This window comes from Pan paniscus, chromosome 10, assembly GCF_029289425.2.
Source record: "Pan paniscus chromosome 10, NHGRI_mPanPan1-v2.0_pri, whole genome shotgun sequence".
Lineage (NCBI taxonomy): Eukaryota > Metazoa > Chordata > Mammalia > Primates > Hominidae > Pan > Pan paniscus.
Genome location: NC_073259.2, coordinates 140,418,226 through 140,432,500, shown reverse-complemented (window position 1 = coordinate 140,432,500; position 14,275 = coordinate 140,418,226). Strand labels below are relative to the sequence as shown.

Sequence of the window (14,275 nt, the reverse complement as noted above, 5' to 3'; positions counted from 1 at the left end):
CCCAGGCCTCCATCCCCCAGGGGGCTCCAAGTTCCTCCAAATCTGTCTTCCCTCCACTTCTGAGGCCTGGGGAGTCCTGGGTCCCAGGGGTACCTCCTTAGAGAAAGCAAGTGGGGGCTGACTGAAGGGGGGATCCCAGGGCTGTCCCGGGGCCTGGCTCCGTGGGAACCGCAGCAGCCCTGTTGTGTAACATGTTTGACATTCAAATTAGAATGGTGTTTGGGAAAACTCACTTCCGCGGAGGCCTATAATTGGAACCTGTGGGAACATTTACACTTATGGAGAATTAACAAAAACTTTATTGCTGCAGTTAAGAGGAAGCCTTGGGAATTTCCTCATGAGGGACTTTGAGAGGCCCCTCCCAGCTCCTCAAGGGGCCAATGAAGGAGACAGAGCTCTGACCAGGAGGAAAGGCCTTTTCTCTGGACCTCGGCCACCGGGGCAGAAAAGGATTCTGGGACAGAGGAGAAAATCAGAGAGAGAGAGATGGAGGGAAAGAGGTGGTGGAGACTGGGGCTGGGTCGGGGCGGCCTTCTTGCTCTGGCTGATGGTAACTGTGGCTGAGCTGCTCGTGGCTTGTGGCTGTAACTGTGGCTGAGCTGCTCGTGGCTCGTGGCTGTAACTGGCTGAGCTGCTCGTGGCTCGTGGCTGTAACTGGCTGAGCTGCTCGTGGCTCGTGGCTGTAACTGTGGCTGAGCTGCTCGTGGCTGTAACTGTGGCTGGTGCGGCCTGAGCTGCTCGTGGCTGGTCCGTGCCTTGCCTACAACACGCGTTTCCTCCTCAGTCCTTCTCGTGGCCCAGGTGGAACAGCATGGTCACCTTGCAGACACGGACAGGATGGGACGGCCCAGAGAGCTGAAGGGACTTGTCCAAGGCTGCATGCTCTTCACCGGTTATCCCAGGTTCACTTGCATTTCCCCACATTCACTGTGGGAGCCCTGACCTCCCAGGACCTGTGTGCGTGACCTCGGTTGGACCTGGGGCTGTGGCAGCCGTGAGGGGTTAAGATGAGGCCACACTGGAGTGGGATGGGCTGAACCCCACATGACTGTGCCCTGATGAAAAGGGGAGATCCGGGCACAGAAACACACACACAGGGAGGAGGCCACGGGAGATGAAGCCAGAGGCCGGGAGACACACCTAGAGTCAGGAAAGGTGGAGAACACCAGCCGCCCTGGAGAAAGGTGGAGACGGACCGCACCTCCCACCTCAGAATGAAGCAGCTGCGTGGGCCCTGGCCTCCAGAGCCACAAGAGGGGATGTGTTTGCAGGTGGAGGCGCATGGCCAGCAAGGCTTGTTAGGCCGCCTGGCACGTGGACTCCGCGGTGGGCCCAGAACTGAACGCCGGTGACCAGTTCCAGCCTCCGCCTCCCTGGCCTCAGCTCCTCCGTGTCGGGACCAGCCCCAGCCTCCGCCTCCCTGGCCTTGGCTCCTCCGTGTTGGGACCAGCTCCAGCCTCCGCCTCCCTGGCCTCGGCTCCTCCGTGTCGGGACCAGCTCCAGCCTCCGCCTCCCTGGCCCCGGCTCCTCCGTGTCGGGATGGGGACTCATGGCTCTCCCAGGTGTCTGTCATGAAATGAACTCAGCAGCGGGGCTCGGGTGGGGCTCACGCTGTGTGGGCATTGCCATGGGGTCAGCGCCCTGCATGCTCCCTGCGTGACTCTGCCAGGGTCAGGTGGCTGTTGGTGTTTGACAGGTGAAGCGAGGTTGGGCTGAGGCACGGGAAGGCGGGGTAACTTGCTTGAGGTCACGGAGCCAGACCTGAGCTCAGGCGTGTCCCCAGTGTGGGTCTCCAGGACACAGAAGCCTGTAAGTGTCCCCCCCACAACCTTGAAGGGCAGCCAGAGGCCACCCCGACACCACCACGGCATCAGAATGGAAGGAATCCAAGGTGTACCAGGCGGAGGCTGGGGGTGCGGATGGCTGTGCCCAGGTCACAGATGCGACCAAGTGGACTTCTGCTGCCTGGAACAGCAGCCACCAGGATGCACGCGGGGCTCGGAATGGCACTTGAGTATCTTCGTGTCTTCTCTGACCCCATGATCACCTCGGAAATCTGTGGTGATCTGCCAGCCCACCAGCAGAGAGTGGGATCATCTCAATGGACGCCCAGACACAGAAGAACCAGGCAGGGGTAGGAGAGCCACCAACAAACCCACAGCCAGCCACCGATTCACGGGTGAGCCCAGCCAAGTCCAGGGGGACCCACAGGGCCCACAGATTCACGGGTAAACATGGCCAAGTCCAGGGAGACCCAGAGCCGGCCACGGATTCACAGGCCCAAGCAAGTCCTCAGAACCCACAGCCAACCCACAGATTCGTGAGCAAAAGTGAATATTTCCTGCTCTTCTCTGAGGATTTGTGTGGTTGTCACACAGTGTAACTGTGGCGATAGAAACGGATTCCTAATTCCACAGATCCAGGCGGTTGTTTCGCATTCTTACGGATGACATAGAAGGCGCCACAGCATCCCCACACGCCACGCGACGCGGTGGTTCAGAAGGGCTGCGGGACTCAGACCCACAGCGACGGCCTCCTCTGAGGGCGGCCCTGACCTCCCAGAGTCAGCCGGCTCAGAGGACAGCTGCCTGCCAGTCCTGCGGCTCCAGAGGTGACAGTTTCCAGAATGCAGATGGCATGTCTTAGCCATTTCCTTCAGTAAAGTTAGAATAATTATATGTGGTACTGAAATTATATAACTGTTATTACAGCTTGTTTAAAAATTATCTGGATTTAATTGATCAATTAGATTAAATTATGCAGTAGTGAGAGTTGGCAAATGCCCAGGCCACAGCCTGCAGGATTTGAAAAGCCCACAGCCCTGGCCCCAGAGCCTTGAAGCCAGCGAGAGATTTATTTTCTTTGTGAGGTTGTTACAGGTGATTCTCAGTGGTTCGTTTAAAGCTGAGAGCAGGTGAAGGCCCCTGAGACGGAGTCTCACGGAGCCCTGGAGGAGCCTCGTGCAGTCAGGTTCCTCACGGGGGCTGCACACAAGGAAACCGCAGCCGTCCATGGGCTGAGTCGGCTCTGAGTGTGGTCGCAGGGTGGGTGTCCTGGGCTCCTGCCCCCAGGCGACCTCTGCTCTCTTCCATTTTCCCCACCTGGGTCGTGCACCCACCCATAGAGCACCGGAGAGTCCCAGGGGGACGGTGCGGGGTCAGGAGCGGAGGGCAGTGTAGTGACCTCAGTGTGGCGGCAGCTGCTGTGCCGGGGACCGACTGAGACCTGGGAGAGGCGGGAGGGCGGTGAGCTGCGGCCCTTGTCTGGGACCGACTGAGACCTGGGGAGGGTGGTGGGTGCTGCGGCCATTGTCTGGGACTGACTGAGACCCAGGAGAGGTGGGAGGGTGGTGGGTGCTGCAGCCATTGTCTCAGCCGTTGTCCGGCTGAGAGACGAGGGTGCCTGGGGTCAAGGCTGGGCCGCAGAGGTGGCCAGAATTGGGCAGATTCTGCACTTAACCTGGGGGTGGAACCCACGGTGTCTGCTGACAGATTGGAAGTCAAGGGTCACCTTTGCCACCAGGCACAGCGGGGACAGAGTCACCGTTCACAGCGCAGGGATGGAGGGTCAGGCAGGTTGGGGCAGGCAGGTGCTGAGCTCCTGACGCTGAGTGTGGGGGCTTTGACCTCCTGCAAAGAGACCCCGAGGGTAAAGGCCGGGTTGTCGCCTGCCGCCCTCCGATAGCAGTGGGCCTCTCCCTCTCCACCTCCAGTCCACTGGCCTACACAGCCCATGAGGCCCAGACACTTCCTATTCTTGGGGTGGAACAAGATGCCTGCCAGGGGCCCGCGGCTGTACCTGGGGCTGCTGAGAAGAGGCCCTTGGTTTTTCAGGTGGGGAACTCTAGGGGGTAAGAGGCAAATCTGGAGCTGCTGGTAGAAACCCTTGGGGGGCCCTGCCTGGGAATAAAGTCAGCCCGGGGGCGGCAGGATGCAGGGGAGGTGGGAGGGAGCGGGGGAGGGGGTGCAGAGACGCAGACACATCCGCTTACTTGCTAAAACGTATTCGTAATCCCCAGATCAGTACCGGGGTCTTTCCTGGTCATTCACAGGCGTGCACAGAGCTTCTGGAAGCCGTGTCGCCCACGTGCGTCCCTGGCGGGGAAGGAGTGAGGCCGCACCCGCCTTCTTGTTTCCGCTCTCGGAGTAAACGTGCGTTCTTTTTAGAGTCCTGTCATTCACATTTTCATGCTCTTTGTCGGTGATGTTGCAGCTTAAAGTAGCCTCAGGAACAGAGCTGAGGTCCTCTCGAGTGACCCTGAATGCAGGAGCTGTGACATGCGATGGAGACGCTTCGCTCAGGCCTGTGTAGGTGCTGTTGGCTGTGAGTTCAACGTTAATGAATCAACTCTATACACTAAATACAGTGTCTTTAAGCAGAAACAGACCAAGGTGACAGACTGATGGGTGGTGAAAATGTGGTGACCAGAGGCTCAAAGGAACCTGATCCTGTTCCCTAAGGACCAGAGGCTCAGCATCTGCCCGCGCGGTGGTGACGCTGTAGACCGTGGCCACCGAGAATGGGGAGAGTCAGCCATATGCACCCACGGAGGGATCACGATGACTTCATTTAACTCCTGGATCCAGCTGTGCCCGAGGCCCTCGACTTGCTACGCAAGTCCTGGTTCTAGAAATCAATATCTTTTCTCCTTTGTTTAGGCTGGTTTGTGCTGGATCTCTGCTGCTGCTGACAAAATCTACCCTAACACAAAACCCCGTCGGGCCCGAACACCAGGGTGATTTCTTTGTTCTAAGAAGTGGCCTTCTAGGTTGTTACAGAGGGACCTTCACTGGGCTTCCCAAGAACTTTTTCAGCCGGACGCCTTGGCCAGCAGCAATGGTCCGCACAGACAGGCTTGCTTTGTGCTGTTCAGGAGCTGTGAACAGCAGGAGTGGGGAGGGGCAGAGGAACAGAGATCCCGTCCCGCCTCCTGCAGGACAGCACCCCCCGCCCCGCCCCGAGGACCCCAGAGGACGCACAGGACATTCAGACTCTGCTTCCTCTCCCTCCTCGCTCGCTCTCCAGCTCTGGCTTCTCAGCCAAACTCCCCAAAGATGCGTCGCAGAGCGGAAAGATTTATGACGGTCATTTGTACACACAAGGCGCTCACAGACACCGCACTCCTGTGCCGCTTTTGGTTTTATTTAGTGTGAAGGAGCAAGCTGTTCCAGCTCACATCGGGGGCGCCTCATAAATCATGCGTGTTGGAGCACCTTCTGGGGCGGCCTGTTCTCTCCAGTGGCTGCCCGTCAGCACTGGCATGGCACGGAGCAGAACATCCCTGCTCAGCTCAGATCCTGGGCACAGAAAAGCTGTACTCAGCAAGGGCTTAGAACAGCAAACGGGGAGCACTCACGTTTCCAAAGTTCCTCTCTGTCCAACCCTTGTGAGGCCTCAGCCTTGGGGGTTTTTGTGACCTGCTAACACTTCACCCAATTTTTACACAACTCAGTCTCGCCTTTCACCATCCAGTTCAGATGTGGTTTCCCCAGAGGGAGCGGCTCCCCACCACCCTCCTGAGGTGGGCAAAAGATACACACACACTCACACATACACACATACACGCACACTCACAATAGCACTCACACATGCACACAGACACGAACATGCTTGTGCACATGCACGTACTCATGCATGCATGTGTGCATAGATGCATATGCACTCACGCTTGTACACACGTGCACACATGCACACACATGCACACATTTTGCATGCACACACATGCACACACTTGTACACATGCAGATTCACGTGCACACATGCTTGTACACACATGCATACATGTAAAGACACGTATACACACATGTTCACACTTATGCACACATCTGCACATGCACATGTGCACACACGCTTATACATGCATGCATGCACTTGTATATACAAGCTCACACATGTGTACACATACACACTTGCACACCCATGCACACACTTCACAATGCACACATGCATTTTCACACATGCACGTGTGTGTATACACATGCCCACACATGCACACACGCACACACTGTATGCACACACTTGTACATGCATACATGAGCGCACACACACTGACACACGTGCACACTCAGTGCACACACTTGTACACACACATGCACACACACAGATACATGTGCACACACAGGGTCCCCGTACCCCAGTCTCCTTCACAGCACTCCAGCGTCTCCTGTGCTTTCTCTCCTGAGGGCGGGGCCTTGCTGAGGGGGAAGCAGTTGAGTGGCAGGAGATAATTTCACAGCAAGTTCAGCTTCCTGTTCCCAGGGCCTAGGGGGGAGGTGGCCCCATACCTCTTCCTCGGAGGAGCCACCGGGAAGGACAGGCAGGAACCCGAGCTGAGAGCAGGTTGGCAGGGGAGACGGTGACCCCCAGGCCTCTCTCCTCTCAAGGGGCTGAGGGTGGAGCAGGGACGGAGGGACGCAGTGACTCCCCTGAGGGGACACTGCCAGCCTCGCCGCCCTTCCCAGCTGGAATCCTCTGGGCTGGGGGAGGGAGGACGGAGCCGCATCTGCAAACCGAGGCCTGGGATTGAGCCAGGGCGAAGGGGAAGGTGAGGTGGCAGCTGGGTGTGCGCAGAGGTAGGCTCAGTGAGCAGCTCCCTCCAAGCCTCCACTGCGAGGGAGGTCACGGAGAAGGGGAAGGCAGGCTGGGCTCGGGAAGGCGGGTGGCCCGGTGCATCAGAGGACACCTGCTTCCTGCACTGTCTTTGTTCCGTGAATTCATTTTTAGGGCAACAAAAGTCATGGCTCTTTTGTACCTGCAAAGAAAATCATTTCTGGTGTTTTCCCATTCCCCGCCCCGTGGGATTTGATTGGACCAAAGTGGTGCATGGAGCAGGACAGCGAGAGACGACGCCGTGTACGTGGCCCCCTTTGTCATACCTGCCCCGGGCATAGCCAAATCCTGGCCCCGGGCGCCCACTGCAGTGAGGCCTTTCTGCTCTGCGGTGAGGTCGCTGCATCCCAGGCTTGCAGCGGGGGACAGGCCTCTCTGCACTCCCTGGCCTGTGCCTGGCCACAGAGGCGGCCGGTCAATAGTCCCCAGGGGAAAGCAGCCGGTTTCTCGGGGCGTGGCCAGGACTGTGGGCCTGTGTGTCTTCTGCATTCAGACAGGTCGCCTCGCGGGTCCAATGCCGGGGTCTCAGCCACCCACAGGACAGAAAACCGGGCAGGTGTTTCCTGCACTTTGCGACCAGCTACAGGGAGGGGCATGGGAGGCGTCGAGCGGGAGGAGGAGGCTGCCTGCCACGTGTGCTGTGCGTGGGTGCCCTGGAGAGGCTGCGGGAGGCCCTGTCTGGCCCGCACAGCTGTCGTGGTGCCAGGCACGTGCCTGGGGCTGCTCTGTGTAACAGTCTCATCTGCACACACTTGGCCCAGGAGGCGCCTGTGCCCAGACACCAGCCGACCACACGGAACTGACAGCCCTGGTGACTGTGCCGGGACTCTCGGTCCCACCCGAGCTCCCGGGAACCCCTCACGTCACCCCCAGCCCCAGCCCAGCGGAAGCCTCCAGCAGGTCTTTACCCCCACCCTCCTCCAGTCCCTGCCTGGGTCCCCCAACCCCAAGTCAGATGTCGGCGCTCCACTCTGCCTCCAGCCTCCCACGTGCTCGTCAGCTGCCTGTGGCTGGTCCTCCCTCCTCGGGGAGACCCCCAAGTGCTCAGAGCCCACGTCTACACACTGCACAGCTCTGAGCAGCTCATCCACATGCTGGAGCACACACGGTCCACAGCAGGCAAAGGCTGCGATGCCAGGAATCAGGCACGGGAAGGAGGGTTCGTCTCGGAGCTCCAGCACGTTCCAGGGATCAGGGGCCAGGGTGAGCATGTGGGGTGGATATTAAGGGTGTGGGTAATGGAGGAACAGAACGCAGCATCGGGCTGACTCTGGAAGTGGGCTCGCTACGCAGAGCTCCCGTGCTGAATGCCGCAGCCGGGGGCCAGGATGGGTGCGAGCTGTTTGTCTGGCTGTCTGGAACACAGGCCCCACGGTGGCCCAGTGAGAGGGCTGGAAATGGCGCACCTGCCTTGGTGTAACTGGAGGGAAGAATCCAGAGGCCCAGGGAGGCTGCAGTGTCAGACCGGACCTGTCGTTAGACCTGCCGGCCACCCCAGAAGGGGCCCAGGGACAAGGCTGTCACCACGGCTGGGAGAAACACATTGGTGGGGGCCCCACACCTGGGAGGGCTCCGTGACGACTCCTTCTGCAGGGCAGACCTTCTGGTGGGAAACGCGGTCACTGCCTCGGGAAGCAGGAGCACCACGGGATGAACGGATCCCGGGAGGCAGAGCCGTAGGCAGAACTCACCTGCTGCCAAGGGAGGGCGGGAGGTGTGACCATGTGGACGGCCAGGCCGAGCGGCAGTCAGGGTAGCCTCACGCGTGCGCGGTCGTCCCCCTCATCATGGTGGGTGGGGGCTATTTCCAAGACCCCCAGTGAATGCCCAAAGCCCCAGGTGGTTCCGAGTCTTGTACGCGATGCATTTTCCTGTAGAGTGACCCCGCGCGGGCTGGCGGTGTGCGCAGCATGGAGACGCTGGACGCAGGGAGGGTGCCCGGCCCAGGCAGGACAGAACCCGGCGGTGCGAGGGTTCATCACGCTGCTCAGAACAGCACGATTTAAAACCCGTGAGTGATTTCCTCCCGGACTTTTGTATTCTTGGCTGCAGTTGACTGTGAGTGACAGAAACTGGAGTGAAGCTGAAGGTGAGGGGACATCGTGGACCCGCGGCATCGGCGACCCACCACCGCACTCCTTCCAAGGACCGAGGGGAGGCCTCCCAAATCTTTACCTAATCGACATAAACAGGAAGGTTTTAGGTGAACAAAAGTCTAACGGAGTCATCAAACCAGTCTCGGCCCCTGCAGCAGGTCTCAGGTTCTCAGATGCGAGCGGTTTACAGACCAAACCCCCTCAGGAAGGGCCCTGGGCCCCCTGAAAGTGTGGGCTCCTCTTCCCCGCCCTGCCCAATGGGACCTGTGGGGCTTCTGCCTCGGTGACCGGGTCCGAACTAGACCTTTCGGGGACTCCTGGACACGGGCTCTGAAGGCTCTGAACTGACGTTGGTTCTGGGAGCCCCCAAAGCATCACTGTGGCCCTCCAGTTAGGGAGGGGCTTATGGAGGGCAGGTGGCCGTGCCATTTTAGCTCAGGTTGGACACCGCAGGCCCAGTGGGTCCCAGGATGCACCCCATGGCCATTTCCCAGCTCCAGGTGTGAAACTGGAGCAGACACACTAGAGCTGGCAGACTCCACGTCCGCTCCCTGCCCTGCGGCGTGAGGGCTGGGTGGAGGGAGATGCTGGTGGGAGACATCAGAGCTCATTCTACCTTTTGAAAAAAGCCATAAATCAAAAGCAAGACCACATGGCCGAGGGGCCGCAGAGCTTGGTGTCCTCACCAGGCCCTTGGAAGATGCAGGGGTGGTGACCCACCCCTAGCCCCATTCGGCTCAGCCTCTGGCCTGCGCAGAAGACAGATGTGTCCTGGGGAAGCAGTGGGCGCCCGAGGCTGGCCCAGGTGGGGCCTCCAACTGCAGCTGCCGTGCCAGGTGTGGCTTCGCTGCGAGTGGATCCACTCACCGTGGTGCCGGCTGTGCAGCCGCTGATCCGGCTGATACCTTTCTCCAGCCCTGCCGGCAAGGCCCACCAGAGTCAGCCGGCCTTCAGCTGGGAAGGCCGCGCCACGCCCTCCCGGCCCCACCTTGCCGCAGCCTCTGCCCCGGTCTCTGCGTGGCCTTCTCCCTCTGTGTGTCCGTGCCCAAACTTCTCTCTTGCTACATGGACACCAGCGGTCGCATCAGGGCCCACTTTAACCTGCTGTGACAGGGAGAGACGTCCAAGGAGCCGACGGGGAGAGCAAGACTTGCCGCAGAAGGGACCTAAACATCGGCCATGCGGCGCTCCTGGGCCCCAGCCATGCGTCTTGTCAGGAGGCGGACCTGGTGAAGGGGGAGGCATCCTGCCTGCGAGGCAATGCTGCCCAGGCGACACGTCCCTTCTGAGCAGAACGTGATGTTCACTCAGGACGCCGCATGGGGACAGCCGGACACACACAGCTGCAGCGATGCGGACCCAGCTTAAGGGAGAGGAGGATTTTGTTCGTGCCACTTTTGGGAAGTCGGAGGCAACAGCAGCTCCCTCCTCCTTGGAGCCAGAAATGAAACCTGTCACCCGCCGGCCCCTCGCCCCTGTTCTCTCCCCATCCGAGGTCTCCTCTGGGGAGGGCCGGCTCTGCCTCTGTGCCCTCAGCCTGCTTCTCCACGTGACAGGCACGGCAGCGGCTGTGAGGTCGTGGTCTAGCGTGTCTCGCTCAGGGACAGCACACGCGTGGGCGGCCTCGTGGGGTCTGCTGGTGCACATGTTCCCGTGGACCAAGCCCTGCACCCAGGATGACAGTTGTGGGGCCGTGGTGTGTGGGCCGTGGGCCTGCTGGGAGGCTCTGCCTGTGGACAGGAAGTTCTAGCCCAAGAGAACCGTGAAGGCTGCCACAGTCGGCACCACCCAGAGAGGCGTCTGTGTGGCCCGTGATGGTGAATTTTACGTGTAGACTTGGCTGGGCCGCAGGGTCCAGACATTTGGTCAGACGTTTCTCTGGATGCTTCCATAAGGGTGTTTTCTGCGAGGGTGTTTTTGGATGAGACTGACATTTAAATTGTGGACTGTGAGCCGCACCAATTTCCCTCCCTGATGTGGGGGCCTCCTTGGCAGTTGGCCTTTGGACCTGAACGGCAGCACGGGCTCTTCCCAGGTCTCCAGCCTGAGGGTCTTCCCTGTAGATCTGGGGTTTTTCAGGCTCTGTCATCCCGTGGGCCATTCCTGAGAATGAGCTGCCTTCACATCTGCACACGTCCAGTGACTGTTCCTCAGGAGAACCCTGACATGCAAACCGTGAGCCATTCTCCTGCTCACACAGGGACAGGCGGCCGCAGCTGCTCAGCCGAGGGCGATGCTTCCCACTTTCCCCATGCCCAGGATGCCACGTCACCCGCAGGTCGCCACGTCACCCGCACGCCTGGCTGTGGAGGGGGAGTGAAGCCTGTGCTTCCTGCCCATGCCCTCAACGAGAAGCAGGTCCCTCCTTCTCCTTTCCTAACTCCTTCCCACTGGCCAGAAGGCACAATGTCACTTTTAGCTCTGAGCTGCAGATCTGGGTGGAGGGTGGCAGAGCAGCAAGACCCCGGGTTTGGTCCTGGCCACCACAGAGCCGCCTCGCCACTCGCCGGACCACACACTGGGGCTGTTCATGGAAAGCCGCATCTCCCACTGTCCAAGCCCACATGCTGAGCCGTGCAACATGGAACACAGGTGTCAATCTGGGAGTGGCCTGCACTCAGAAACGGAGCAGGCGTGGGGGAAATCATGGGTGGAATTGGGAAGGAAGGAAGTGCTGAGGAGTGCTGGGCATGAGCCGTGCCCACATCAGGGCTGGCGGGGAAGGCACAGAAGGCACAGCCAGAGGGGTGGGGAAATCTGGGAAGGGGCAGGACACGAAAGCCAGGAGAAGGTTCCCTGGGACGGAGAGCTCCACAGAGCCACGGCCGGGGCGCAGGCGCGAGCCGGGGTGGATTCCCACCAGTGTGCAGAGCCGTTGTTCCTGACTCTGGACTCAGTGGTTGCACTGTCGGCTTGAAACCAGCTATGATGGGAGCATTTACACCGAGGAAGCAGCGCTCACCACACGTGGGTTCCATTGAGAAGCTGAAGGCATTTACAGCACACAGGAGGGCCATGTGGGGAAATGCCTTGGCATGCCGCAGCCGTACTCCTGAGAGCTGCGTTGGCAGGAAGGCTGCAGTGCCCAGTGGGGGCGAATCAAGAACCGGAAATGGGGGAGCAGGATGCAGCTCCCGCTTGGCCGTCTCTCCCAGGGCTGGAGCTTGGAACCCGGCAGCCATGCTGTGAGGAAGCTCAGGCCACGTGGAGGGGAGGGTGCTGGATTCCAACAGCTCAGCCACTGCCAGGAGCGGGCCTCTGCCAAGGCCAGCCACAACCCTCAGACGCGTGAGTGCCGAGCCATCCGATGAGCACAGCTTCCTCCAGCCCCCACTGCCAGTCGGGGTCCCGGGCCCCAGGCGCAGAGCCAACCCCACCTCCAGTCGGGGTCCCGGGCCCCAGGCGCAGAGCCGACCCCACCTCCAGTCGGGGTCCCGGGCCCCAGGCGCAGAGCCGAGTCCTCCCTGTCGCGTCCAGCCCACAGACAGATCCCTGTGCTAGGCGGCTGCTTGCTGTTGTTTTCAGCCACTGGTTGGCCGTGGTTTGAATATGCTGGTGGATGAATTGTTCACCAACTTGTGCTGAAGGGGCAAGTTATCCACATTATGGGCCAGGAGGAAACAGGAAAAATGAACCCTTTGTAGGATAAAAAAAAAAAATCTATTTTAGGATGGTTCATTGGCAGCAGAGGCAGCTTAGAGACAAGCTTAAAAGCTGGACTCTGCAGCCAGACTGCCCGGGCAGAGCCCCAGCCCCATCTCCTGTAACTGCGCGGCCTCAGGCCAGTTATGGAAACTCCAGCTGCCTCTGCTTCCCCATCTATACCACGGGCATAGCACGGATGCCCCCTCGCAAAGGGCTGCTCTGAAGCTGCAGAGAATGCATTTTTGAAAAGTGTCTGGAGCAGTATCTGGCGCAGAAATACCCTCTACAGGTTTGATAAAAATTAAGGCAAAACCTGAAACCCTCCTAGGTGAGGGTTTTGTTCCACAGAAGAGACCGGCAAGGAACAGGCATTTGACCCTGTTGACAAGTACTGCCAGGGAACCGGGATCGCACCACAGTCCTCACAAAGCTGGGTTAGGACCCAAGGGGTAAACGCAATTTCAGCACTGAGGACACTCAAATTATATAACCCCTTTACAGCGTTTTCGGGAGAAAAAAATAGCAGAAAATGCACCCAAAGTCCTCCATTTTTATTATAACTCCCTTCTATACCCATTCCATCTTCCTCTCTCTCCCTTTTTCTCTTTTTCTCTTTCTCCCTCCTTCACTCCCTCTCTCACACACACACAGGCATGCACACACGTACATACTCAGTCATACGCAGAGGCATGCATGCACACACATGTACATACTCAGGCAAACATGCACACACATGTGTGTCCATGTGCAGGCACTCACACAGAGGTACACATGTACATAGGCACACAGGCATACGTGCGCACACACATGCATGCACACACGTGTACATACGCAGGCACGCACAGGTACATGCTTAGGCGCACATGCACATGTGCACACATGCACACACATACATGCACATATGCAGGCACAGACAGGCTCATGCACACACACAAGCACACATGCACATGCATGCATGCACACACGTGTACATACTGAGGCACACAAAGGTGCACATGCACACATACTCAGGCACACATGCACACACATGCACATATATGCACATGTGCAGCTGCAGACATACAGAAGCTCATGTGCACACACACATGCATACACACACAAGCACACACAGGCACACACAGAGGCACACACGCGTTCTCGCCCTGGCACCACTTCTCCCTTCTCTTCACTAGTTGGGACTCACCTCTTTGCCTGGAGAAGCGGGTGGTGCCTCGGCCAGTGGGTTTGAGTCCCCTGCATCTCTTCATCTTCGGCACACTGAACCCACATCACCTCCCTGAGGCCTGCTGTGCCCATCTGCAGGGTTAATGGGCTGTGGGCCGCCAGCTGTCACATAGGGGGCATGCAAGGGTGGCACCCAGGGGCAATGAATAAACTGCCACAAACATGTCTGCTGTCTCTTTAAAGCCACTTACAGTCAGATCTGCTGCCTGAACCCAAGAAGGGAAGATAGGACTTGGAAAAGCAGGCTCAGACCAACGCCCTCCTCACTGGTGGTTCAGAGCTTAAGTCCTGGCCGTGCTACAAGGACTGATCTTGCCAAGGCCATATAAGCAAAGTGGAATGAAAATTAAAGTTAATTCTGAAGCCAAGGTCCTTTTAGGAAAAAAAAGTAAATTAGCCTAATTTAATCATTCCACATTTTAAACATATATCAACATCACATTCTACCCCATATAACATATACAATATTTGTGAATAAAAAACAAAATAATTTTTTAAAAATACAGAAAAAGCAGGAGGGGAGGGGATCAGTGTGTTATTAGGTCCAATCTAAGGAACTCTGCTGTCCCAGGAGTTAGCATGTTCAGTGAGAAAATCACAGATCTTGAAATCCAACAGACCAGTGTTCAAATCATGATTCAGTCATTAAAAAAAAAAATCCGGGGTATCAGTGACCCCCACTTTGTCCCCTGGGCCTAAGC

General features: G+C 58.4%; 1 protein-coding gene across 4 annotated transcripts; it reads right to left on the bottom strand.

Moving 5' to 3' along the window:
* Positions 1-2,738: 2,738 nt before the first annotated feature.
* On the bottom strand, positions 2,739-13,645 carry LOC134728457 (uncharacterized). Of its 4 annotated transcripts, XR_010108873.1 has the most exons (6): positions 13,534-13,645; positions 9,807-12,341; positions 8,301-8,784; positions 6,133-6,751; positions 3,992-5,297; positions 2,739-3,629 (listed from the first exon to the last, which is right to left on the bottom strand). XR_010108873.1 is itself a non-coding variant. In XM_063593234.1 (3 exons), the coding sequence occupies exons 2-3, from the start codon at positions 10,350-10,352 to the stop codon at positions 8,395-8,397; spliced, it is 936 nt and encodes a 311-aa protein (XP_063449304.1). In that variant the 5' UTR covers positions 10,353-12,341; positions 13,534-13,645; the 3' UTR covers positions 7,500-8,394. The 4 variants fall into 4 exon arrangements, 1 of the variants encoding a protein (XP_063449304.1); XR_010108874.1 differs by lacking the exon at positions 13,534-13,645 and having other exon boundaries at positions 9,807-13,523; XR_010108875.1 differs by lacking the exons at positions 2,739-3,629; positions 3,992-5,297; positions 6,133-6,751 and adding an exon at positions 7,496-8,196.
* Between the last annotated feature and the right edge of the window lie 630 nt (positions 13,646-14,275).

Excerpts from the sequence above, each read along its gene's own strand:
- LOC134728457 (XM_063593234.1), bottom strand. The coding sequence starts at position 10,352 with ATGTGCACCAGCAGACCCCACGAGGCCGCCCACGCGTGTGCTGTCCCT. Across the intron at positions 8,785-9,806 it reads GTCTCTCCCTGTCACAGCAG|GTAAAGATTTGGGAGGCCTC; the intron begins GTTAAAGTGGGC and ends TATGTCGATTAG.